Source organism: Chroicocephalus ridibundus, chromosome 4, assembly GCF_963924245.1.
Source record: "Chroicocephalus ridibundus chromosome 4, bChrRid1.1, whole genome shotgun sequence".
Taxonomy (NCBI): Eukaryota; Metazoa; Chordata; class Aves; order Charadriiformes; family Laridae; genus Chroicocephalus; species Chroicocephalus ridibundus.
This window is the reverse complement of record NC_086287.1, coordinates 28,630,010-28,656,862: the sequence shown is the minus strand read 5'-3', so window position 1 is coordinate 28,656,862 and position 26,853 is coordinate 28,630,010. Positions and strand designations below refer to the sequence as shown.

At 44.6% G+C, this 26,853-nt stretch overlaps 1 protein-coding gene across 3 annotated transcripts in view; it reads left to right on the top strand.

The window, feature by feature from the left end:
* Positions 1–26,853, top strand: part of ESRRB (estrogen related receptor beta) — a 135,261-nt gene that overhangs the window by 23,374 nt on the left and 85,034 nt on the right. The window contains exon 1 of one of the 3 annotated variants that reach the window (XM_063332160.1): positions 21,902–21,969. The exons of the other annotated variants lie outside the window; for them this stretch is intronic. Coding sequence (XP_063188230.1) covers positions 21,920–21,969 — 50 coding nt within the window. The 5' untranslated portion in view covers positions 21,902–21,919. Of the gene's footprint in view, positions 1–21,901; positions 21,970–26,853 lie in introns of those variants that run through there. 3 annotated transcript variants of the gene reach the window in all.

The following is a 26,853-nucleotide window of genomic DNA, read 5'->3' as shown; positions in this document are numbered from 1 at the left end:
GTGAAGCAGGAGGTGTGAACTCAGACAGATAAAAGCTCACACTTTTATTGATTCCACATGTGTAACATGATTTCCCTCACGCACAGTGCACTTGTGTTTGCAGCCATGTATGCACTCCCATTCTTGCACATGATCCTAATTCCCAATGTGACTGTGTTTCCTGTGGGCTTGCTCAAAAGGGACATGGAGGCAAGTGCCTGAGATGCACTTTCAAGCTTTATAAAGTATAAATCTACTTCCATCTCTTTACTATTTCTTTCATCTTGAAACTAAGAGCAATGAAATCTGGTGTTTTGGATAAATATGAGTTTGCCAGTGAAAATGGGCTTGTTTCCAGGTAAAGCTGATCTCATATTAGAAAAAAACTCAAGAATAAAACCATTTACTGGATGTATTTGCATGAAGTGAAGTGTGTCTAAATATAGTTACGGTGATTCACGATGATGATATTGCTGTGCACTTCATGTAAACCTTTGCTGTTTCATTTTGTGCATACCAAGAACTTCACCTTAGCACAAAATCCTGGGAGAGCAGTGAAAACACACCATTCCCATGAATAAGTGTCCGTGTAAACACAATGGTGTGCACATCGTGCATGGTGTTGGTTTCATTTAGGGAACGTTTGAGCTGGTTCTCAGCATTTTGCAGTGTATGTACACACATGCATGCTCTGCGTTTGCATAGAAATGATGGAGTGGTTAGAGGTTTGACAGTATTCTAGCACTACAAGCCATGATTTTTGGAGCTAGGTTTGGTGGGGGACAGGCAAGTGCCCCAGCTATTATAACTGTGTGAATTCACTGTACGGTGTGAGTGGCTGCCAACCTGCAGGGGCTCTGGGTGCTGCTCCTGGCAGCAGCAGTGTAGCAGGACTAGTGGGGGAGTCTAGTCCCATCAGCCCCATGCGGTGAGCCACGCTCCAGCATCCTCATTATCCACACAGTTCAAAAGGCAGTCCTGAGCGGTCCGTCACGTCCCACAAAAGGCTGTATCGATTGGTCTGTCGGAGCGTTTCCCGGGGTCCTTTATATCTCTCTGCCTCGTCGTCAGTAATGAAGAGGCCGAGTGCAGGGAGAGTCAGCAGACTCCCAGCTGCTGGGATTTCTTCATCTTCTCATCAGGATTTTAATTAGACACGTCCGAGAGGGCAGCACCGTGTGAGGGCGGGCGGGAGCTTTATCAAGCAGGCCACATCTTTAATTACTGTTTACTGACAGATAACAAGGGAGGGGAGGTGGCAGCAGAGATGGTTGTAGGGGGAAGCAGGGAAAGGACGGCAGTCCCCAGAGTGTGCGCTCAGCAAAGAAGGCCTTTGCTAGGGATGGAGAAGAAATTGTTCCCCTCTCCCCATCCTGCCATGCTATTTACCTGTTGCCAGGGTGAGAAATCTTCCCCTTGCCCCTTTCCTAGGGGGCAGAAGATAGATCTGAAAGGTGTTAAGTGGTAAGGGCCAGAGACACAAAGAATGAAGAGTATTAGTTTGGTTAGAGAAAAATGAGAGAACTGTCTCCTCTAAGCTGCCAGGATCCTCAGCTGAGCTGTCCTGTGTCTTCCCAAGCTTGGGTAGCCCTGTGGGTTTTCTGACACTGCACATTAGGAAACAAAATTATTTCCTTCTCTTTCTGTCTGGAATTGGCAGCCCTCCTCCCTCCCACCACCACCATTGCTGTTTTGTCCAAAAGAAACCTTCTTCTGTCTTTCCATGTGTCCTCAGCATTGGTGGTATGAGAGCAGTCTGCTCTGCAGCTGCTGCAGACTTCCTCCCTGTTCTCTCATGGCGCAGCTCTCCACCTAGTGTGAACCATGTCTTCAGCCCATCCCTCTTCTGTCTGGCCCCAGAATCCACATCTCTCCCCACCTTTTGTCTCCTCGTTCCCCTTAAGGTGCTTTTTGGGCACCATTTGTAACTCAGCTGCTGTGTCCTGCTGGATCATAGCCCTGTTTTTAGTTTCATGGAGCTGCATCCTGATTGATTTGTGTTATCACAGGTGAATGGTGTTCACAGTCCCCACCAAACCAAGTGGTTGGGCAGACTGCTGTGGTGGGTCACTGCTCCCTGTCACCGCCAGCCCTTTGGGACATGGGATGCTTGCAGTGGGGTGCAGCAATTGGTGTCTATGTGAGTGGTCCTTTGGTGAGCTGAGCTCAGCAGCCTGTCGCTCTCCACAAATTTGCTATGAAGTTCATGTCACAGTTTTTTCTGCATTTGTATCCACTGTAAGGTAGCCTGATGCTTCCAAAATACTGTTGCCATCCCAGCATGGAAGATGGCCTGTGCCAGAGCTTGCTTTCCCTTGATGCCAAGAGACTCCCACTGCTCTGAGCAGAACAAGATCTGGAGGATGTGCTTGGGATCAGCAAGGACTTGGTAATTGGACTGTTGTTCTTTCATTTTGCTACGCAGTAGCAAGCAGATTATAGAGCCCGCATGTTATAGATTTCCTGTCATCCCTCATGAATCAAGCTCCACTGTCTTATTTACTGTCGGACAAGGCCTGTGAATAACATCACCAAGGGATACACTCTCACGCAGTTGTGCAAACAGACAGTACAGAGCAGTTGCATGTGCCTTTGAGCTGCCAGTTCACCTTACCACAAGACCTATGGTAAAGAAGGGCCCTCTGTTTCTGCACAGAATGGCTCCTGGCTTCCCTGGGAGCTCACAGTCCTATGTTTTTAACGACTTCCAGTTTCCTGGGAGATGCTTCATATGAAATCTGGCAGGTTTTCATTCATTGCTTCATTGCTTGTCAGTGAGAAAAGATTGGTTTGTGCTCAAGGCACAGCACTGGAAGTCAGGACCATGGGCACAGCTCTCAGCTTCACCAAGGACAGCTAAGAAATTTTACTACTAGTAGTGTAGTGAATGTAACAGATGATAGCTTTGATTTATCAGAAGATATTTTCTCAAGTTTCCCAAAATTTCAGCTCAAGACTTTGAAAGAGCGTGAGAAATTGAATCCAGCTGGGCAATTTGCCTCAGTGAAGGGCTAACACTTTTTTTTTTTTTTTGTGACTGCAGTGAGGTGTTACTACTGAATCAATTGGAGTCCCCTAGAAGTGAAGGGAAGTTTGGCTTGTCCACAGCAAGCCAGCCTGCTAGTTGCAACCTTGTTCCTTGTTGCAGGTGTTTTTAAAAAGTCTGTGGCCTTCCAAGTAATAAGGTTGGAGACCCAGAAATGAAGTTAGAGGGACTGAGGTGCTAATTTGTTTCTGTTAGGCAGGTTAATATTTCTGTTATGGAAATCTAGATATTAGGCGAGGTCTGGGGAATTCAGTGGTGCCTGGGGACAGGACAAGAGGTAATGGGCACAAACTTGAGCATAGGAAGTTCCACCTAAACATGAGGAGGAACTTCTTTACTTTAGGGGTGGCAGAGCACTAGAACAGGCTGCCCAGAGAGGTGGTGGAGTCTCCAACTCTGGAGACATTCAAAACCCGCCTGGACGCGTTCCTGTGCAACCTGCTGTAGGTGACCCTGCTCTGGCAGGGGGGTTGGACTAGATGATCTCCAGAGGTCCCTTCCAACCCTATGATTCTATGAATGTGTCTTCAAATAGTAAGAGGCTTTGTCCAAGAGGAAGTGGTTAAGCCGTTTGCTATGTCCGTTGTTGGTAGAGCTGGAAGTAAATGGGCTTTGATTGCAATGTGGGAGATTTCAGTTTGATGTTACAAACTTTTATTAGCAGTGATGCAGGTGCATTAGAACAGACTGTCTGAGAAGGGCTGAAAGTTTTTCAGAACAGGCTGGAAAACATCTGTCAAAAATAATGCTGCTATAGTTGATCCTTCATTTGGACAGAGGGATACACCAACCACCTGGGCTGGTCCTAGCCCTATTTTCTGTGACTCTGTGAAATATTAAGATGCGTATAATTTTGTGTGCAGCTGATGTCAGCTTGAGATGGGTGCATGTCTGTATATCAAATAGGCACTATCTCCTATAAGCTACCAGGATAGTGTATGAAGGATTACAAGCAGTCCACTTTCCCTCAAAGGCCTGCCATCCAAACCATGGTAAGTCTTAAAAAGAGATGGCAGCAGCACTCTTTCTTGCTTAACCAACTTCCTTAATTTTTATCTTCATTCTCACTGCCATGTACACAAACAGACTAGTAGCACCACCTTTTTTTACTAGTACTTCCTGTAAAAGGTAGTTGTCCGTACCACTGCCAACCTTTAACCATCTCTGTAAACACTTTCTATGCCTCTGATAGACTTGTTTTGTGGAAATTTTATCAAAACCAGCAATTACATATATATATATATAAAAAATTTTTTTTTAAAGAAAAAGTAGGGAGTGTGCCATGTTCTTGAATTATGCCTGCCTTCCATTTAAAAACAAATCAAGAAGATTCGTCTTTGCAAAGCTCTAAATCAGCTTGTGTTTTGGGGACAGCTGGGGCTGCGTAAGGGCAGAAGCAGTGTCAGTAAATGTGGCCACCAAAAAGTAATGGAAAGACAGGGCAACAGGAGTTGGGCAAAAAGAGGAGAGGAAGCAAATAGTTATAAGCAGCTGTTGAACAAGGAGGCCAGGGTTGTTGTGGAGTGTGGGGGAATGCAGTTTGGAGGGGTGAGATGAGAGCAAAGCAAGGGGATGGGGTGAGACGACAAAGGCAGTAAAGAGAGAAAAAGTAGGCTGGGATGGTCTGGAGAGGAGGAGAGCAAGAGGCATGACTTGGATTGAATGGTTGGAAGAGCCTCTGAATCATTATTCTTCAGGTGTCATCAGTGTCTGAAATTCACCCACTGTTTCACACTCCTCAGGTTAGTCTTCACAAAGAGGATGAGCTACCCTTGCAGCTCATTTACTCCATTACCTTGGTTGTAGTGGTCCACGTGGTGGATTCATCTCTCCTGATAATCCACAAAAGTGTCATTGTGATGCTTCATAAGGGAATTTGTTCTCTGTAAAGGAAACAACAAACTCCGTGAAAAGGGTGCTAATGCAAGAACTGGAAGCTGGGGAAAGACCAGTTACCTTCTGTGTGCGCTTCTGTCTACTTGACTGTGTGTCGTATACAACTCATGTTTTAGCTACGTCACTGCGTGCTGTTTCTTCCAGAGGACCCCTGCCTCATTCACTGTATGTGATGGACCTGCTCTGAGATAAATCAGAGTTACACAGTGAAAGACACCATCTGTAGGACCCCTGACTCATTTGTCAGGTGTGTACTGAGTGAGACAGGGGAACTGCAGGAAAGAAAGGGAAGCTTTTAGAGCTGAGACAGTGAAATTCTGACCTGCTAGTTGACTCTTTTTCTCTGGCCACTTCTGTATGATAGTTTTCAGGTTTTTTTGAATCAGCTGTTGTGCCAGTGGTTGTATAATTGTGCATTCCTTATTTTGCAGGGGACCTTTTCGATCCCAAAGGACCTGCTTTACAGAAACACTGAGTGCTTACAGCTGCAAATGAAGTGAATGGGAATCCACTGAACCTAAAGTGCTATACAAGCACACATGAGTCAGGCTGTTGGTGTCTCAGACTGGGCACCCAGAATTAGCAAATATATTTTAATACTGTCTTCAGTCATTCACCCAGAAAATGAGAATAAAAATACCCCCTCCCCTCAGAGGTGTGTGAAAACAAATGATCTTGGGCTCGTGAAGCTCTTGGACAGTGTAATGATAAGCCCATAGTAAAATACATAAGGAAATGAATAAATCTCTAGAGCCAGGTTTGAATAATGTGTGGTAAATAAGGCCTGGGGCCACGTACTGAACAATGAGCAGAAACCAGCATCTCAAAAAGCTGCTCATTACATGGGAACAGTCCCTTCTGGGTGCAGTCTGAGATGGAAAAAAATATGATTGTGTAATTAAGGGCTATATTTCTCACAAGTAAGCACAATCGTGACATTTCCTAATTCTTGACTTAGTTTGTAGTTTACCATCTTTAACATACAGTTTTTTGTTTGTCTTTGGTCCTGTCATGCTTTGCAGATTTATGTGCTGTAAGATGGTGTTGTCCTGGTCTCTCCATTTGGATTAAGTGTTGCCATTTCATGTAGTTGCAAATCAGCTAATTGCAGGTGGTCAAAACCCGCTCATCTTCTATATTATGTATTCCACAAATTGTAATCTCCACTGAGGTGCAGATTTGTGTGAATGAGAAAGGCAGATCTGACCCTGTAATTTGCCTTCATAAGCAAAACTGACACCCAGATGCTGCTGTTCTTAACAGTGAAGAAACTGAGGATAGTTGAGATCTTACAACCTGCTAGCAGTAATTAAAACAATAAGACCCACAGTAATTTTCCTATGCAGCAATATGCAAGGGAGGAGAATGTCACTAGGGCTATGAAATTACTTTAAAAAGTCTTTGCTGTAATGGGTGGAGGAAGAATGGCAAAGCTTAAGCTCCTAGTGAAAGTATGTGGAAATGCAATTTTAAATAACCACACTTTTGATGACTGATTATGTGCATGTTTAGGAACAAATATATAATGACTCTAATGGTAATGGAGTGGTGTTAAAATCTATCAAGTTGAGTGTTAATGGTGCTGGGATGATCACTGTCCAAACCTAATACTGGTTAACCTTTCCGTGACATGTCTGGTATTTGCTGTAATTCCAAGGGAGAATGTTACGAATAGTACGAGAAGTGGAGCTGGGACACATACCCCTGACATGTTGTTTGTAGGTAGTAGAATTGTCAATTGCAAACGTTTAAGAAACGTACCATAAAATCTTTTTCTCTTATATTCTCCCCTTCTTTTCACAATCTCAAATACCATAAGAATTCATTTATGCTTTAGAATGTGATGCCTCTCAAGGATGACTACTATCATTGTTGGCCAGTTGACGACTTGGAAAGCACTGGTTTCCACATGTGCTGCAGATAATGGTTCCTTCTGGAAACGAAGTAATCCAAACCTATCAAATACATTTTAATCTGTGTAAGAGGCTGAGTGAGTGTCTTTCGTGCAGTGGTTTAACTTCTCAGTTTTAACAGTTTCATCAGAAAAATGTATTGTATAGTTTAAAGAGGACAGAACAAAAAGCAATGCCAGGGTACCCAGGAGAAGGAACTCTGACAAAAATCTCCTCAGGCAGGGCCTGGCACTACTAGCCAAAGGAGAGAGGAAAGGGCAGTTAAAAAAAATAAAACAGTCTGTTCTTGTAGTGGTCAGACAGCAAGATGCAGTACGTATGCTGGGTGGGAGCCATCAATAAGAGCTGATTTCCCCATGGGATATGCAGACCTGGACTATCAAAGTAAACTGGGGCTGGGACAAACAGATGTTATGCCAGACACGTCAGCAGAGCTAGTCTGTTTTGCATAGGCTCCTGATCTTACTTGGCATGCTTTAAACTCTTTCTTTTCTGAATCTCAGGGTGCAATATAGCCATTATGATTTCGTCTTAACTGCTCTGTTCTTCGCGTATGGTGCAACTCGGGTACTACTTCTAACCCACACAAAGGGGAAACAGAGACACAAGGTGGGGTGTTGCCAGGTGCACAGCTCCTGAGTGTGCAACCTCAGTCACACACCTCTGCCTCCCTTGGATGTGAGAGAAGGAAGAGGGGCTGTGGGGGGCACTGCGTTACCGAAGTGAACAGTCTTTCCCTACAGGTGTCTTATTGACGGAGTTTTGAAAACACCATCCTGAGGCATCTCTGGACAACAGGCACTCTGCCCTCTGGAAAACCAACTTAGGACACACTGGGCAAAGTGAACCTGAACTGGTTCGTTTTCCCATGGCCATTTTCATACTGGCCAGTGGCTGCCACACCACTGTGGCAGTGTAGAGGTAAGGTCAGCCCTTGGAATCGCAAAAACGGCGTGTGACTGGAGGATGTGATCCTAACTGTGCTCAGGGGCAGGCAAGTCAGAGTCTCACTCTTTACAGACCTGCCAAGTGGAAAATGTTTATTTGCTGCTTTGGATCCACAATGTATGAGAAAAGAATAAAAGTTACTTAACCTCCAATGTGAGGAAAATCACCTGACTGAGCAGGACACAGAGGACAAATGGAACAGAGGGCCTTACCCTGCCCAGCTAGGAGGGATGGGGAAACAGAGGTGAGACACAGGATCAGATTCGTTACTTATTATTTATTATTCATTTTCTAATTTTTCCCTTGCTCGGATTCCACGATTGCTGGAAATAAAGGCTCCTCTAGCTGTCTGGGTGCATCTGTGACATTGACTCTGTCTTTGAGATGGGGAGCACCCTCTGGTGGTTAAGGATAATCTGACATTTCCTGAGATTGGCACCCATCATCCCTGCAAGCTGCCAGTTAAACTGGGCGTGAGGCAATGCTGTCTTTCTGTCACTGCTGGGATGGGTGTTTGAGGCTCTGACTTTCTAACCTAGGAATCTGAGTTGACCCCTTGGGAAGCCTTTTTGCCCTGTGAAAAGGGTGTAAGGTGTCTGAGTTCTCCCTGCCCTGCTGTTGGGCAAAAGCTCACATTCAGACCCTTCTTGCTTTTTCCTGGTGAGAGGGCTAGTAAAGTTCAGTTTGCTTTATTAGTTTCCGGCGGACACAAAATCCGTCCCTGGCTCTCTCCTTAGGGACTGCTGTTCCCTGCCTCCGCTCTTGCTCCTGTCTCCCGAAAGCACCAGTCTTGCACCCAGAGCTCTCCCCATTCCAGCTCTGGCTGGATTTGCTCTGCTGAGGTACTAAAGCCAGCACAGTACAGTCCCTTGCAGGGAGCACAGGAATTCAGCTCAGGTTTCCCTTCTCCTTCCCTAAGTGGATTAACAGGCTGAGGGGATCGTCTCTGCCTGCCTGACTCAATCTTCATTAGCTAACATGTTTCGCCAGCCGCAGTCACATCCTGGTCTGGAGAGCTGTTTGACAGGAGCGGATTCTGGCTCCAGCCTCCCACAAAGGCGGTTGCATCTTCTGAGAGGGTTTTCTTGATAGCAGGGCTCTGTGGGCTGCCCTGGGTGGTAGGGATGCAGGGCAGCAGTGCTGCAAGATGTGCCTCGTTGCTCTACGCAGTGTTCACTTTACCATAACTAATCTGCATCCTCTGCTGACTGCGACCTGCACCCCTATGCGGTGCACATGCTGTACGAGTGTCAGAAAATGTTCTGCGCCTCTGAAGGTGCACCTGCATGTGTTTTTTTTTCCCCTTGTGTTTTCCAGCCAAGGGAGAATCCTGAGTATATTGGGATGTCCCTGAAACTTTGGTTAGTTGGCTGTCGCTTCTGCTTGCCCTTTCTCAGGTGCTTATAGGTAGTCAATCTGAATGCAATGTTTCCTAACAAGCTGTGTGCAAGAAACTGACTCTGTCTCCGCAGCCTCCTCTCCTCCCTGCAGTTTTGTGGTACTTGTTAATGGGTGTTGCACCCTTCCACAGGCAGTCATTTATTTTACAAGTGCTGCTGTTTCATCACTCCAGAGAAGATCCTTTATACACAATGAAGTTGTACACTTTAAATTGCATCGATTTGAAAACAATCCATTTAAACTAGTGAAAATCCAAACTGTGGATGCTCTCCTGCTAGTTTGAGGATGCTTCATTTTTGCTCATGAGGTCTCTAAACAGGTTTAGTTTCAATATTAATGAGTGCCTTTTGCACGAGCTTAAGTTAATCTATTTAAAATTATACCTTACGATGTACTGCATTCTCATGCAAGGAAAGCCTGTGAGGAGAGGAGCTGAACACTGGGCATCACTAATACCAAATGCCATTGGGGGACCTTAATGCTGCTGAGCAGTACAGAGGCATTTGGTATCTGTGCAGAGGCCTGAGGGTATCTTAGCAGAAAGAAGAGGCTGCCTTCTGGCTGTCAAATGCGTGTAAATGGGTGCAGATTAAGTCTTGTATTTCTGCAAAACTGAGACTCTGTGAAGGCACAGAGCAAGCTACAGGAATTACTGTGACTGAGGAATCTCAATGGGAAGCGTTTCACAAGGAAGCAAATGTTCTCTTTTCATTTTTGTAACCTGACCATTGTGGTGGTGGTGGGGGGGGGAGTTGGTGTGCCAGGCTCTGAAAGGAAGGTCGACTGGCTAGGAACAGAATCAAAATGGAGTTGTTTTTTTTCTTTTGGCAAGTTGGAAGGGAAATAAAAAAGGCAAATGAGCATGAAGGGGCAAAGAACACTGCAGACTCTAGAGGATTTTAGAACCTAAAGCTGTATTTAGCAAATTAAGGGATGAATTGAATTTCCCAAACAATGTGTGTTGAAGCGCACAAATTAATAACCCCAGTATTTATGAACTAGCAGTGTATTTGGTTTGGCCCTGTAAAGATTTTCAAGCCGCAAGTCAACGGTCAAAGCAGAACAGCTCCCCAGAGAGCCCTGGCTTGTCTGTGCTTTAGCTCCCTGGGGAATGCAACCCTCTCTGGAGCAGTCCTCCATCAGGGCTAAGGAGCTATCAGTGCTTAATGATGTTCTTCCCAGAGTGGGAAATAAAGGTCACACAAACCCTAAAAATGTAACCCGTCTCTGAATGGGCAGCAAAGGGAGTTTCCTTTGAGAGACCAAATAAGACCTGTTTCATTGAATGGAAAATGGATCTTTTTTATACTGTCCTTTGTTTGGAGGATCATAGACTGGGAGAAAAAAACTGGTTTTATATATTTACAAGTAGCAGAAATCACTTTGTTATGTCTGGGGAGGAGCAGACTGTGGAGGAGGCTGTCTGAGTTAGGACTCACTTGAAACACTGTCACTCAGACTTTGTGCCGTTTTGATGTTGAGGCTACCTTGGATCACTGATCTTGATAAAGATGATACTCTCATGTTCTTCAGTCCGTTCTTTTTCAAAGGTTTCCCAAAGCACTTTATGCATTAATGAGTTATTTTGCTACCACAACTGGTTTTGCAGTAGCTTTAATGGCACAAAACAATGTACTGATTGAGACCAGAATTGAGGAAAAGTATTGTTGCCGGGGAGTAGTGCAAGATATACTAGCAGAGGCAGAACAGGAATAAACTGCGAATGTTGAATGAGATGTGTCTAAAGCAGTAGTTCACTGTCTGCTCCTGCCCTTTTCATCTCAATCTCTGGCATCTCATCAGTAATGAATTGCAGGGAGACACGAATTGACACAGTGCAGTCTGTACCGCTCACGTAATGTGTTCGGTCCCTATCAGTGACCCTTTTGTACCCCTACTGTTCCACAGCATCTTCCAGTAAAAAAAATCTGATGGTGTTTGATAGTTTCCAAGCCCTGGTTCCCCTTTGTGGCCTTCTGACCAAAGCCAGAACAAGAGGATAGTTGCCAGATCTGTCTTACTGGGCAGATCGATCTGTCTTTACAACTTTTTCAGTTAGTGGTTGAAGGGTCAGCTCTTAATACTGAAGGGAACTCTGTGATTTTAGGGGATAACTCCTCGTCATCCTCCAGTTTGGGGAAACAATAAGAAATTGCATCAGGAAAGACAGTACTGTATCTTGAAAAGGAATTCTTGATACAGTATCAAGAATTCCATATTTCCATGCTGACTTTTTCAATTCACATATTTCCTCCTGTTTAGTCTGGTAATCCTTCCCTCCCCCTTAAATTTACAACGTTTAGATGAGCTTTGGATACAGACTAGACTGACGTGCTTTCTGTGTAGTTAGGATCTGGTTGCATGTAACTTCAGGGTTGCTATCAGCTGTGGATTGAATTGAGGATGTCTATTGGGAGTTTCAGGTCTTGGTTTTCTCATTGGAGGTCCTTCCATCAGGCAGGTCTGTTAAATGCTTGCTGAGTCCCTAGAGACACTTGATCTGTGTTTAAAGGGAAGCAGCTGAACCATGAGAAGAGAGAAACGGCTGTGTACTCAAGCACTATTGCTCTGAAGGTATCTTACTCTAAGCTGTGCAAAGCTTGCATGGCAATCTAGGTGCCTGGGGCTCTCTATGTGCTCCAGCCCAGCAGAGACCTGTGTGATGCTCTTTCTGGCCTTTCCTGCTCTGAGAAAGACAAGTTGATGGCTCCTGCATGCTTTGAGCATGAACTGTGTTTAACTCTCCTGAGGCCCAGGCCAGAAAAACCTCTGGAGGATTCTAACCAGCACCTGCCTCCTGGTCCCCACTCCTCTTAAAGCTTCCCCAGTGGAGACACCTGCTCAGGGAGAGCAGGAAGTCCATAAATAAATAATTCCCTCTGTCTCTCCTGATCAGCCCGAGCAGCTATGATTGCTCCTGAATGCCTGGGTTGCTCTCTTCTTAATGGCTTTTAAACCAATTTCACCCTCATCTGATGACCCAGCTTCTCCTCCTATTTTTGGAGGAACAATTTATTCTTTTAGAGAGAGAGTTTTGGGGGGTATTTATATTGTGTCAAGAGTTTTGGCTGAGGTGAAACAGCATAGCAGTGCAGGCAAAGCTACAGTTTGCTGATTCCACCAGGGTGCCCCATGCCTTATTCTGACAAACCTCTACAAGGCACCTCGCTGGGTATTGCGGCTAGCATTGACCCTTGCTTGAGAGCACTGAACACGTGTGATGCTCATGGACACCCCACAAAAACGTTTAATAACTCTTACACCACTCTAAGACACTGCACTTTTTTGGATATGTTTTACTGTTGGGAGAGCTAATCACTGAGACATCTGAGTGCTTATCCTTTGCACCACAGTGTGTAGGTAAAAGTTTGGGAACGTAAGTTAGGAGTGCAGGTTCTCACTTGTCTGTTCAGCTGACCTACAGCATCTCATTAATGGGCATTTGACAGCTTGCCAAATACTTAGGGCTTATGTTGGTGCTCTTGTACTTTGTATGTATGAACTGTAATAGCTAAAAAAAAAAGTAATTCTTACATAGCAAGTGTATAGTCAAATGTAAAGGCGCTTGGTTTGTACCCTACTGCAACCCCTGGAGGTATTTATTGCTCATCTGATGTGTGTCAGCTAGGTTTGTCTACGCAGAAGTATTCTGTATTTCTGGAAGTATTAGTACTGCCTCCACGGGCAGAATGTACCTGCTGGGCAGTAGGACATGCAAGGCATGTGCTGAACGTCCTTAGAGTGCTGGCCAGGTATCCTATGTGATATGTACTAGCACAGCCTTGTGTTACGGTCCTCCATAGTGCCTTCAGAAGAGGCACAAGTCTAGCTGGGTGGAACGCAGGTGCCATGCCTATGGTTATAATGCCAAATGGCCTGATTCAACCCAAATGATTGCTGGCTAATCAAGGCTAATGACCTACATTTTTTGTTTGTTTCAAGCATCCTGCTTGACCAATCAGTTTAGTGACTCTCTTCGTGAAATGAGCCCCTGGAAACAAAGTGGTCTCTCAAGGTACTCTTGCCTGATACCTTCTCCCTCAGAAGCAAGGCAAGGCCCTCCTGGGTGCCATGTCATTGGCTGTTTGGCAGACCTCTGTATCTGAAGCAGTGACAGTCTTTCTCTCCCACCATCTTCCTTCTGTCCTGCTTCTGTCTACCTTCTTGGTACTCTGAAAAAGTAGTGGGTTTAACAAGAAGTGCTGTCTCCGGGCTGTATGGTTCCCAGGACAAACCTCGTAGCAACAATTTCCAGAAGTTATGTCATAAAAGCCTACTCTTTGCTGAACTGCTGACCACATGAGTTATGAAATGCTGCCAAATGTTGAGGGGCAAGGTCTAAAAGATGAGTTGAGTACTACTGAGTTCAGCTGACTGTAAATATTTAATGCAAGATTGGTATGTTCCACAGAGGAGCAGAGAGGGGAGGCATTGGTAGTCTTTGATCATCACTAAAATAAAGGTGTTCAAGAGATGAGCAAAAGTCCAAAACTGGGTTCCCTTTGTAAGCACTGTGGAGACCAAGGGGACCTGTTCCTAGGAGGCTGCAGCACCAAAGTCACCCTCAGACCACATGGGACTGAGATCTGAGTTTGCCTTAACAATGATACTGAAAAGTAATCTTTTCTAATGCTGCCACAGGAACGGCAAAGCTGGCAACATATGACTTTGAAGGATGAAGGCATTTTTGCTGCAGTCCAGTGACGGATGTTCAGTCCATCAGGAGAAGGCTTTACTGCTGCCTACAACTGCCTCTTGTGCCTGGATCTCTGAGAAACCTAAACATTTGGAAGTCAGGTCAATAAGACCTTTTCAAAAACATCCAGGGACTTGTACTTTCACACATGAGAGGGATTGCCATGTTTTGGAGTACACAGGGCTGCATAACAGAAGTAGGACTGAGCTAGTGAAGTTTCTCCTTTCCTTTGCATAGAAAAGCTTTTTTTTCTGGTAACCAGCATCTGTCTCCTTGTGACTGGCTGCCCTCTTGATACTGTATGTGCATATATTGTGTAGCTAAAGCAGACATGTTTATGTGGTCCTGAGTTGACCTGCCTCTTCTAAATGATGTTTTGTGGTATAGGTAAGGATTGTTTTTCTTGCTCTTTTTCCATTTCTTGATTGAAAAAGTACAGCAAAACAATGATCATTCATGGTCTGTAGGCATAGTATGGAATGTTAATGATTTGTAGACAGCAGTGATTTCCTAACATGTTTTACTGCAGGTGTCTGAACGAGATACAGTTGATGGAACTCAGAAGTTAAAAGTATGTTAAGAAGCTTGGGATAGGGTTTGTTGGCAAAGCTGTCTAATCAAATAATCTGTCACACCAATTTGCTCTTGTCCAGAAAGTGAAATAAACAAATTTCAAGTAATAAATAAACTCAAGAGGGAGTTGTGAAAAAAAATCTGTATTGTTGTTCAAACACTACAGTCAGCACAGAACAAATCTTCAAAATTGCTGTGTACTTAACCAAGCTGTTTGGAGAGACAGAGAAGAGTAGACTTGCAGTTGTGCTGCTGATACAGCTTGTCAGAAGGAAGCCGGCCTTTGTCGTGTCTGGCTCTAGCCAAAACCTGTAGCCCCTTACTGTTAGAAACTGGAATATTCTGAGGCTGGAGGAGGTAACTAGGAGAGCAGTCCTGATCATCTGATGATCTCTGCTTTTTCCATACTGTCCACATGCATCAGGTTTCTTAATGTCACTTGGGACCTGCAGGTTCATCTCACTGTTAAATACTTGTGCATACATCCACTGATGGTGAGCTCCTCTGTATTTGGCCTGGCTGACCCAGTGAAGTCAACAGTCTTCTATTAACTGGGCCCAGGTGAGGCCAGGTGGAGGTTCCTGCAAGGAAAGGAAGGTCTTTAAACCTTGCTTTCTTCATCCCTTATAACCTGGGTAGAAAAGTCCTTTCACTGCTTTGCTTCTTTATAACTGCCTACATCACTTCCCAAAAGGACTCTGTTACCTATTCGGAGAACCCAGCTAAGAGGAAATTGCACATTTATCCACTGGTTTTTGTTGCGTGATAGTATTCGAACTGTAAAGTCTGGGCCCCTGCAGCCACCTCATTGCTGTTGCTGGGAAATGTTATCTTGTACGTATTTAACTTACTGTTTCCATCACAGACTTGGAAAAATTACCTTCCATTTTCACTGCCTAGCCCTCACTGGGCATGCTCTCTAACAGTAGTAATTCTGAAGCATTTTGTTTCTTTAAGGCCCACTCCTTTTCTGGGTTGAGACACTTGGCATTATCAATGCACATGCCAAGAATGTTTTAATTCTTTGCTTGCAGCATAACTGTTATTTCTTCTGACAAGACAGATTTTTCTTTTGATCAGTTCAGTGAGTAAGCTGGCACTGTGGCTATTAGGGACCTGAGGTGATTAGAATGCATGGGCTTGGAGAGAGAAGCAGCAAATCATCTTCCCAAATTAGAGGAATGAACAAGCATCCCCTGTTCTCCTGACCTCCCTCCTTGGCCTTTTGCAATACAAGACCCGAAGCTAGTGTACTGAAGTAGGAAAGATAAAGGTGAAAAGATGCTGCTTGGCTTTTTGTCCCATTTGACAGGATGAACCACCATATTGGGAATGCCATGCTTATGATGCCTCTGTGCTGGACGATTTGCAACAGCTAAGCAGAGGTATTTCCAAGATTCCTTGATGCTTTGCGTTCCCTTGTTCCTCCTGGTAGTTGAGCAAATATCCCAGCTTCTGCTCTGTGGACACCTGGGATCATGGATGGGGAAGGATTCATTTCTGCTTTGCTGCAATTTGGAAAGAGGATGGGAAATAGCAGTGCGTGTGCTAGTAAATTATATGCAGCCGTCAGCGTGAATTAAATCACTTCCCAGTCAATGTCTTGGTCATGTTCTGCCCGACCACCGTGGCCCTACTGAGGGTTAGTGTAATACATCATGGGAAAAGATCAGCAACAGGTAAGAATTTGGAGCTGGTTCACAGCTCTCCATTGAAGTCCTCTAAGTCTATGAGATCCATCTGCCTTTGTAATTGCCTGTCTTTTTTGAGGAAGGTTTCTGTCTGCTTAGTTAAACAAGAGAAAGGTAAAGACTGACTAAGAAGTAGGTTGAGAAAGCATGAAAGCAGAGACACTGCACTATTTCTGGGCAAGGAGGATAGAAGTTCTTATCAAATACCCTGGCTAACTGATGATGCAAGAGAGAACAGAAGACATAAATCCCAGCTATATAATTTCCTCTCCTGCCTCCCTGTATGTTTCTTACCACAAGCTCTTCCAAAATCAGGAAAACAATATCTCTCTTCCTACTGTCTTTATTTATTCTTTCCCATTTGGTAAAATACTCTGCTCCTGCCTCTTACTCTGATGCCCTGTTTTGAATTCTACAAAAGTTAGTATGGCTTCACCTGGTTTGTCTTTGTGCGTGCATGTGTCTGTGTGTGCACTTTCATCTAAGATGTCAGCAGGAACTTGTTCTGCTCTGGAAATAGAGTCCTTCTAAGACTATTAACACCGCAAAGACAAAAGCACCTATAGAAGGACACAAAACAGCACTGGCCCTACAAAAATAGGGGTTATTAAAAGAAAGTATTGACTTTTCATTGGCAATGTAACGACTATGTCTTATCTTGGGGCTTCTAACACTGTTGTATCCAAGCACAGAACTCAATGAAAGGTCATATTTTTAGGACAGAGAATTCTCACTCAAAGCAGGGCAGTAAGGGTTAAGGCACCTATATTCAGACCTTGCTCTGCTACATATTTTCTCAGGTTGATCTGGGGCAAGCCACATAACCTCTTTATGATACGATTTGGCAGTCTATAGGTTGGGAACTATGACACACAGGTTTTAAAGACTAGGTAATGCTTGAAGTATGTCTAAGGATGTTCAGATGGGCAATTAGTTAAAAATTACAATGTGAAAACTATTTCCTGCTTAAATTGGTGTTGAGCTTCAGCAGTGATGGTGGTGATACCTTTTAGATGGAAGCTTATCGTTTGTAAGGCCGATTAAGAGGTTTTGGGGGAAAAAAAAAAAATCTATTGGAGTTTGATAGAGGAAACAGGACATTGCCTTTGGTGGGGAGAGCAAATCGTTTTCTTTTGGTGTAGTAAGGTAAAATAGAATGGAGCCCAAAATAAAGAAGGCTGGTTTGTTCTCATGGATAGAGTCTGCGTCTGGGATTGCTGTTTGCTGTGGAAGGGGATATATCTGGGAGTGGTGAAAGACTACCAGTGATCCAGGGACCTGTGCTCAGGGGACCTAAGTTTCTCTCCAGGGTTACTAGCCTTGCAAAGCAGAGGGATCAGGGCATGCAACACCGTGACTTGTGTGAGTCCAAGCAGTACTATTGGCCTCAAAAGTGTGAAACGGTTGTCTCCTAAATTCATCACAATGACTACCTCTGTACCTTTAAATGAGACAGGGGCTGGGAAAGGTCTCCTGATATTGAACTCCTCTTTCCCCAGCAGACAAGGTAGGAATATGTGTACACAAGTCTGTTCCCCCCAGCTTAGGTTTCCTAGTTATTATGTATGTTTTTTGCCCTGTGCAGATACCACTTCATTGACCTCCTTGCGAGAATACAGACATAGGCCCTTCATAAAAGGCAAAAAAATCCCAAACCCCCCAAAGTAACTAGATCTCTTAGTCTGCTGCATTTTCCTTCTTCACAAAAAAACTAGCCTTATCAACAAGTGAAATCAGGTTTATTTGGCATGATTTGCAGGTTACTCCTATATTAGACCAAATGAAATTTCTGTCAGTCCATCAGTCAGCTTGCTGGAAAGTTGATCATTATTCCATGATAAAATTTTTTTTAAAAAGTAAAAAATTAATCTTTCAAAAACAGATTAGTCATTAAAGGATAGCAGGAAATTCTCCAAAGAAAGTCTCTATCTGTCATCTCTTGGAAGAGCCAGCAAAAGTAGAGAGCCACGTCTTCACAATTCTTGCTTTCTTTCTGGGGAAGGGGATTGCATGTCTCAAAGAACTGATACTGCCTATAGCTCCATCAGCCTATAGCACTCCAGTTGTGCTCTGTCCAAAGCTAACATCAATGGGAAGTTGTTGTTCTGAATTTAGACCAGGTGTGAGAAGAACCAATGACCTCAAAAGCCAGAGGCTGTCTTATGAAAGTCATCCCAGTGGGTAGCACTTACTAGAATGCCTGTGTGTGTGCTCTGCTCAGAGGCCACAGGCTGAGCGGCCAGGACTATTCCTGCCCCTCCTGCAGGGAGAGAGCAGAAGTTCCAGGACAGGATTCCGTGAGGCCAGCAAACAAAGGCTGTGCTCACAGGGCAAGCTTCTGCTGCTGTTGCATGTGCAGCTCTGCCTTGTATTCACCCAAACCAAGGTTTTTGGCTTCCAGGTCTGACAGCTTAATCTTAAGAGTCTTTTCTAACCTTGTCCTGGTACTTTTTTAAAAAAATACAAGTATTGGAAGGAAGGCCATGTCGAGATCAGTGTTTCCTTCTTTATGCTTTGTGGGGAAGAGAAATTGGCTAAAGCTGTGTGAGAAGAGTTCAGCAAGTGCTGTGTGACGAGGGGTTTGCAAAAGATGAAGCCTCCTGAAGTTCCAAAATCAGCCTGCAGGACTCTTGCCCTCTTTCTTGGGGAATTCAGGTTGGCAGATCAGGCCCAACCAGCAGACACTATTAATTTCTATCCTTCTCAGAAAGGAAGAGCCAGGCCTTTGCACAGCTACTCTCAGGGCAGGGGAAGCTCCATTTGCACTGGGTCAGAAGAGATTAATGTTACATTTCTGCACCACTCTGTAAATACGCACCTTACCCAGGCAGTCTTCTGTCAGCAGCAGCCCATTTCCAGAGCACAAACCCACCATTGTACTGTTTATATCAGTTAATTCGGCCCTGTGGACCTTGTGCCAGGCGATCTTGTGGCTCCCTACTTGCCTCACCTCGGCCTGAATAAAAGTTGAAAGTGCAAAATTAAAACATCAACTATCGGACCAGCAGGACCTGCCTGCCAGGCCATTCCCACCCTTGTCTCCCATACACTGAGAGCCCATACCAGAGGTAATCTCTGCACAGTCAGGATCTACCCAGGGCACATTGTTTTCCATCAAAAAACAAATTGTTTTCATCAAAATCAGCTCACTGCAAACACTGACTGCTATTTAACTGTAGCCTGCCCAGGCCCTGACCCTGTGTGCCTCTTCCAGCCTCCCTTGCTACTGTGCATCAGGAATCTTCTTCATGGGGCAACTAGGTCATCAGTGAGTCCCTCTCTGACCTCAGATGTCTGTTGGAAATGTGTGGGTGCTGGTTTCATCCTCCTTGCCTCTGCTTGGGTCAGGTGTTCTCTGATGTAGTCAGTGAGATTCCTTGCTTACAAATTTGGGCCCTACTAATGCTAATGCCCTACTGTAGGTCTTGTCTTCTGTCTCTTCAACATTTGAAGTACCTTAGAGTTTCTGATGGGCTGATATATCACTTAGGTGTACAAATGTATATGCGTATATGTTCCATTTGTATTAATTCTGCTTCCTGGAAAGATGTATAATCTCAATTGTGTCACAGCTGCAACATTCAGGTAATCAGATTCTGCTGTACTCTAAAAACTGCGTGTGAGTCTTCTCTCTAACTTCTATTTTCTAAACTAACCTGTTTTCTGTGCCATCTTCATATATACCTCTCACCATAAAAGACCTCTGTTTTGACATCCTCAGGCTGTCCTGTCTTAAGGATAGTTGATCAGAATCAAACAGCTTGTCCCCACATGGCCGGGGACAGGCTATGGCGTACCACTAGTTTGTATGCAATTTTGTTAAGATCTCTGGTAGAGGAGGTAGTGAGGAATTTGCACTGATAGACTTCAGTAAAGCAAGGGCAGTTTACACTGGCTGTGAATTTTGCCATTCCTCTTTTTTGAATATTCTCAAGTTTCTACAAATACTGATTGTTCGAAAAGTTTTAGCCTAATCTAGTCAGTGCTTATTGCCAAACCACAGTGTGTTTTCTTCTGTGCTCTCATCACCTTAAATGCTCTAGTCCACCCTTTGCTTCTCTCAGTATTGTACACTCTTGCCTCAAATTAGATGCTGGATTTTATATTACAAAATATCCTCTTAGCTCCTACTTTTTTCTTTTTGTTTGCCTGGCATAGGAGCATGAAGCTTTTATCTAGATGTGTTGGTATTTTCCTTTTAAAAAGGACTCTATTTCTTTATCTGTTAAGGATATTTTTATATATTTGAGCACTAGACATCTAAGCATGTAGTAGAAGCATAGGAGAGGTGTGCATGAGTGCAGTTTGGAAGGTGGAGAGTAGGTAGCAAGGGACAATTAAATGCTGTAGGGCACCTGTATGTGAGTCAAGCTTTCAGTGCAAGACTGTGTGTGCTAGGAGTGTGCCTGAGAGCCTCGCGTGCTTGTATGGAGGGGGATCTTCAGATAGGTATTGGTAAATACGCAGCGGAATGGTACGAGTGTGAAAATGCGTGTGGGAATTGTGAAAGCACCCTGACTCTAACAGCAGCCAGTACGTATGCAGAGCTTTGAAAATGTGTCTTTCATGAGGCTAGTTCCGTGTGCCAGTTTTGGTGCTTGTGAAGATTTCTGAGGGTCTACATCTATGGTTTGTGTGCCTGGGAATATGCGCTGTTATCCTGAATGTCCGATTCTGATCTCAGGTGCCAGGATTTATTCCAGTGTGGTTTCAAAAGCTGCACTGAAGTGACGTCTGAATTACACTGTTTTGAAATGCGACTTGGGCACTCGTCTGTGTGCGTGTATTAAAGAGTTTGTGTGTGTATGGGAAAGCAGGTGTCGGAGTACAATCATTAAGTTGTGTCAGCCTGAGACGTGGGTCTGTGCACGTGCACAAAGTGTGTGTATGTGGAATTGTATGTTTGTGTGTAACGGTGCCTGTGACAGGCATGTACGAAATGTGTCAGGCTGGTGCGTCGTGCCGTGTATGTGGAATGCTGGCTGGCTGGGCAAAGGCCCACCATGTGCCCGCGCAGGGCGTGAGCAGGGCACCCTTCACCTCCAGGTTTTGCTTAACCCTAAACCCCGCAGCCGGTGCCCACGAGAGACACGTTAGTGGGTAAGAGGCTGGGGGAGCGTGCGCTGCCGCTGCGATCCTTCCCGTGCTGGGACCGGGCTGGAGCTGCGACTTCGTGTCACCCGCGCTGCCGCCGGCTCCGTCACCCCAGCTGCAGTGCCAGGGTCAGCAGTGCCAGCGGCCCGCACTGCACCGGCACCGGACGGGACGCCCCGCCGCCTGCCCCGGGGGAGCGCGGCGCCTGTCGGGCCGGGGCTGCGCGGTGCCGCCGGCCGCGCTGCGGTGCCGGGTCCGGCGGCCCCCCCCGGGCCGTGCCTCCCCAAGCCGCGCTCCAAGCCCAGCCCCTGCGCGGCAGCCAATAGCCGCCTTGCCGTCTCCATCCGTCTCCCGGCGTTAAAGCTACAGCGGGGCTCGGGGCGGCGAAATCCCCCGTGGCCGTGTCCTGCGCGCCGCCCGCCTCCTGCCGCCGTCAGTGTGTCCGCACGCGGGTGCGGGAGCGGAGCGGCGCTGCCTCCCCGCCGCCCGCCACGCCGCCTCTGCCCCGCCGCCGGCTTCGGGCAGGCTCCCCTTCCCGGGGCTCCCCGCCTTCCCTGCCCTCCCTGCCCGCCGCAGTTTAGTTGTTCTGTCGTGTTTTTTCTTTCTTTCCTTTTTTTTTTCTTTCCTCCTTTTTCTTTTTTTATTTTTTTCTCCTCCAACCGGGAATGCTCAAACTGGACTGATGGACATTTCCGAGCTCTGCATCTCCGACCCGCTCGGCTACCACAACCAGTGAGTGTGCCGTGCCGTGCCGCGCCGGGGCCGGGCGGGCCGGGGGCGGGCTGGGACCGGCGCCGCGTCCCGCTGCGGGTGGGACGGGGCAGTGACCCCGCAGTCCCGCTGCCTCCCTGCCGCAGAGCCGCCTGCCTCCCGCCCCCGCGGGGCACCGGCTGTATCCGAGCGGCCGGCCGCGGGCAGGGTGATGCGCACCTCCGGGCGGGCAGGTGCGGCAGAGTCCGCGGAGCAGCGCTTTTGGAGGTCGTTGTGTTGGTCTGTTTCTTTCTTGCCTTGTAACTTCTCCCTCTAATGCTTCATCTCCTAGGAACAGGCAGCTAACAGTGAGCAGTCCTTTCTGCGCAGTTTTACTTTCCGTCTGTGCTAGCATTTTTATCAGATGGATTACTAGGTGTCTATAAAGAGATGTGCCTATAAAATTACACAAAGTAGATCCATTAAAGCACTGTCTTTTATAAAAAAAAAAAAAAAAAAAGTCCGTTTTTCACCTGAAATGCCCTGTGGAAATTTAGTTTCCCACAGCCTACTGTTTGGATAGCCTGCCCGGGGAAAGAGCGGAGTGAGTCGGAGGGGCTGGCCAGCAGACATCCCAAGCTGGGACCGGTGACTGATACCTTAGCACCTGCTAATGCTCTTTGTATTCCGAAGTGGGCTGTGCCTGGTAATGCTGTATTTAAAATCACTTTAGTATGTTAAGTTTGGCTTGATCCTTTTGGGGAAGTTAGGAAAGAGGGCAAAATCTTCTCAGCGTTTGCATCCAGCTGGCTGGCGCAATTCATTTAAAATGCATTTCTCCTCTCCAATAAATCTCACCCTGAGCAGAGTCCTCTTTTGTGTGTTTGCATGTTAATCCGTGTGTCACCTACACAGGTTCTGTGGTGTCATCAGAGGTGGGAGTGAAGTAATTTTGCCTATTTCATTGCTTTTGTTTTAAGAACACATTGTATTTAGTAAAATTAAAACAACTAAAACCGAACAAAACCTCACAATGATACTTCCTCCTCTTTCCTCATTACAGCTGTTTTTTGTCTTTCTGTCTCTTTTCCTGATATTCCGTCTGTCCTTACACTCATTTCTTCTTCCTTTAATCCCCTGCTTCCAGCAGTTTCATTAAAATGAGACTTAGTATTGTTAATAGAAATTAATAATCTAACCCATGTGATTTTCTTTTCCCCACTGGTGCTTCACTTGTGGCTGCTCGATTTTGAATTAAAAATAAACAAACAGTTTCTTAAGGGAAATGTATTTTCTATGCCGCTGGGAGTCTTTTAATATTAAAGCAAAAATAGAAAGTGCATTTACCTTCATTAACAACAACAACAAAAAAAGAACAAAATGGCACAATCAAAAGCTAGATCTTCAACACTTACTATATTGTCTCTTAACTTTTTCCTTTTATTTTTTCTACTCTTGGAATTGAGAAAAGGAACTCAAACTACATGAAAATAGTAAGAAGTAACCTGCATGTTGTATTACTCTTGACCTGTTTCACTTTTCTCTGCGCTCTCAGTTTGCTCTCAATAATGTCAAGTGCACCTTACCCATATTCGCAACTCTTTGGCCGCCGGGTAGACAGGTGAAGGTGGCCCTGGGGGAAGTGCCACCGAGCCCCTACAGCTTTACAGTAGACAGAGAGCGCTGCTTTTTGAGAGGAGAAACTGTTGGAGAGCTCTCTGTGTAGGGAAGTGCTTGGCTTGGTTCTGTGTGCCACCTAAACTCTTTAACATTGTTGATGTTGGGGAAGAGAGATAGAGAAATATAATTTTAAATATCTCAACCTCTATTTTTCAATCTCTTTATTAATTTTTTTTTTAATTAAAGGAGTAACAATGATGTAGGGAAGTACGGCTAAGTCTGGAAAAACTTATTGAGAGAAGGAAAAGATGTGAGAAGTCTTAAAAATACAATATATTTAAAGGTATATGTACAGTGTGTCAGGTACTGATTTGATTTGCATTCTGGTTTTGTTAAGGTTAGATTTCAGGTTGCATTCCTATAGCTGAGGATAAAAGTTGGGCCAATATATATCCCTTTAGCCATTTTTTCCTCCCACTGTAACCCAATTATGTTGTGAACATAAATGTAAATACAGGTATTGCATTTGTGCCTGTATCGCTACACAGCATGTTATCCTTACTGTAGTGATTCACTTTTCTGACTGCTGGCCATTGAAAAGATTTTAACAGTTATATTCCTTTTTTTAAAAAAAATACTGCTTTTAATTATATGGCAATTTTTGTCAAATTAAACCTTAAATTAGAAGTGAATTTAAAAATATTGCAAACTGCCTTTTCTTGTTTAGTTGCTTGTTAAGCTATAGGAAAAAATAGGAGGAAAAGTAGAATGTAGGAAGAGAAGTGGATGCGGTCACTCAATACGTGATCCATACAGTTACCTGGAAACTGTATTTCACCTCGCAATTATTGAGAGAGAGAGGATGAACAAGGCAAAGGAGAGAAGAGGTGACTCCCTTCACCTTGGAGTTTATGCAGAACTTAATTTTTGTAACAATCAGACCCAAGAAGAGTCTGAACGAAAACTAAGCACAGGAATTCATTGTACCAAATCCCACTCTTCAGAGTGGGGACAAATCTTTGGATTTGTCTTCCTCAAGCAGTGAAAGTTCCCTTTCCTTTGCCTGCATGTGTTGATTTGAGTGATTACACCAGGAACCTGTGGAAGTTCTGGGCAGCGGGTTGTGGGGTTTCCCTCAGTGCAGGATCTTGCAGGGAGAGTAAGAAAATGTGTCTTCCTAATTTTGACCCTCTGTGCCTGTGTCTGAAGGCAGCGTATGCATTTCATTTCTTGCGTAGGAATCAACTCTTTAGCAACCCCTTACTACCTTTTGGTACTGACCTTTGGGAGAATTATTCCTGGGGTAGGCGATGCTGCTCCAAGGAAGAAGGTTTTGTATGAGTTCGAATGGGGAAACTAACAAAGACAATGATTTGTACCTGCCGGTTTGTCTCTCAGGTGAGGGCATATGGCGAGAATACATTAGTTACACTGTACTGACAACGTCTGTCTGCAGTACAGCGGGAAGGGAACGTGTGTGCAGACACCACAAACGTACACCCTGACATATAAAAGATGTGATTATATTCACACACAAACACATGTGTGCATCTATAAATATTTATGTGTAGGAATATGCACATACATATGTATGCTCATACTGGATATTGGTGTTGTGTCTCCCTCGTATGCGAACCTAAGGCTGTTTCAAAGGAGAGTGAAATACGGCATTTTTGCTTTTCCGTATTAACTTCCACATCCCAGAGAATTTTTTTCTGCCTAGTTATAGTTGCAACTAGCAATGTTGATAGGACTACAAAATTGCCATTTCTGTTACTAATTAATATTCTACATGACAGACAGAAAATGACCAAGGAACCATCATGAAGGGAAAATAAAAATCATTGGCAAATGAGGGCATCCTGTCAGAGGTTATGTCTCTTACACTTTTTCCTCTGATGTACAAGAAAGACACATGAGTCATTGATCTGATAAAAATGAAAATTACTTTATAAACAGAAGGAAAAAGTCAAAAGGAGTAAGTGACACATTTGATAGAGAGACGGAAAGGTATGACATTGGAATTTTAAGTCAATGAAGGAGGAAATTCCAGACTCTGTGACAGAGAATTAACAAAGTTGTTGTCACTGACTGTAATGCACAGACTGAGGAAATGTGACTTGATTTCAGAGGTTACTGGAAATCTCCATATTCCGTGAATGGGAGGAAATCTGAGTCAGAGAAGCTGAACGCAACTGTCTGCTCGGAGTATCTCTGAAAGTCTGGGATAGGGAGGAGCTGTTAATTGGGGAGAGTGGGGAGGGAGTTGTTTGTTTTATTGACAGAATAAATTGAAAAACCTCTGTAAGGGAAATGGCCTAGTTACTGGGTTCCTGACGAGGTTCCCATCATAGAATGGGGTCTTGGTATACTAAGCTTATTGAGCACAAGGCTGATGAGGAACTGGTACCTTTAAAGTATTTGTATTAACTTTTCCCTCCTCTTCCAATTCCACTTGTAAAAGTAAAGATGATCTAATCATTATCAATTATTGAGAAATATGGAAAGATCGATATATTTAAAAAATAGGATTTTTTTTCATTGTATTGATTTGAAGTAATCAATAAATATTGCATTTAGCCTGAGAGGGGAAAGACTTTGGAGAGATTGCATCAGAGAAAGTTGCTGTGACAGAGATTTCACATCCCGTTTTCTTCCTCTCCAAGAACGTTGCGCTGCTCTCTGTGCCCTTTCCACTGTTATTCCCCAGCCCCGTTTCTGCGCTGTTACTACTGCTCAGAATTTCATGTCGTTTGAAAACACCTGTATTCTTCAAGTAATTTTAGTCCAATAAGAAGTTTTGTGCATTGGGTCAGTGGGTCTCTTTACCAATTTTCCAGGGCTCGAAGGATACAAGCTCTCTTAGGGAATGGAAGAAGGGAGAAGGTAAAAGGTTTAAACCTGAGACTAGAGGAGCTTCCCAGGTTCTGCTGAGAGGATGATAGAATTTCTCTGAAGAGTGTGAAATGTCTAAAAGAGATTTAATTAAGGAAAGGAATAGTAAAAGTACAAAAAGATGGTGACAAAGCTTGGATATAAAAGCCAAAATTCTTTCCCCAACTACTTCTAACTCGCACTCCCTGGTTTAGGAGTTGGGGGTCATAGCGGCAGCTAGTTTTGATGTCAACAATTTGCATGTAGATTGCAGAGACTGGGAAATTCTTCCCAGTAAGACCTGTTCTTTATTCCATGGAGCTACCCGTGGTAACTTTACAGCCAGGGAGCACAACAGAATTTTTAGTTTGTGTAGTGTGAGTAAGTAAATTTAGCATCTGTCTAGTACCCAGCAGCGAAGTTCCTAGGTAA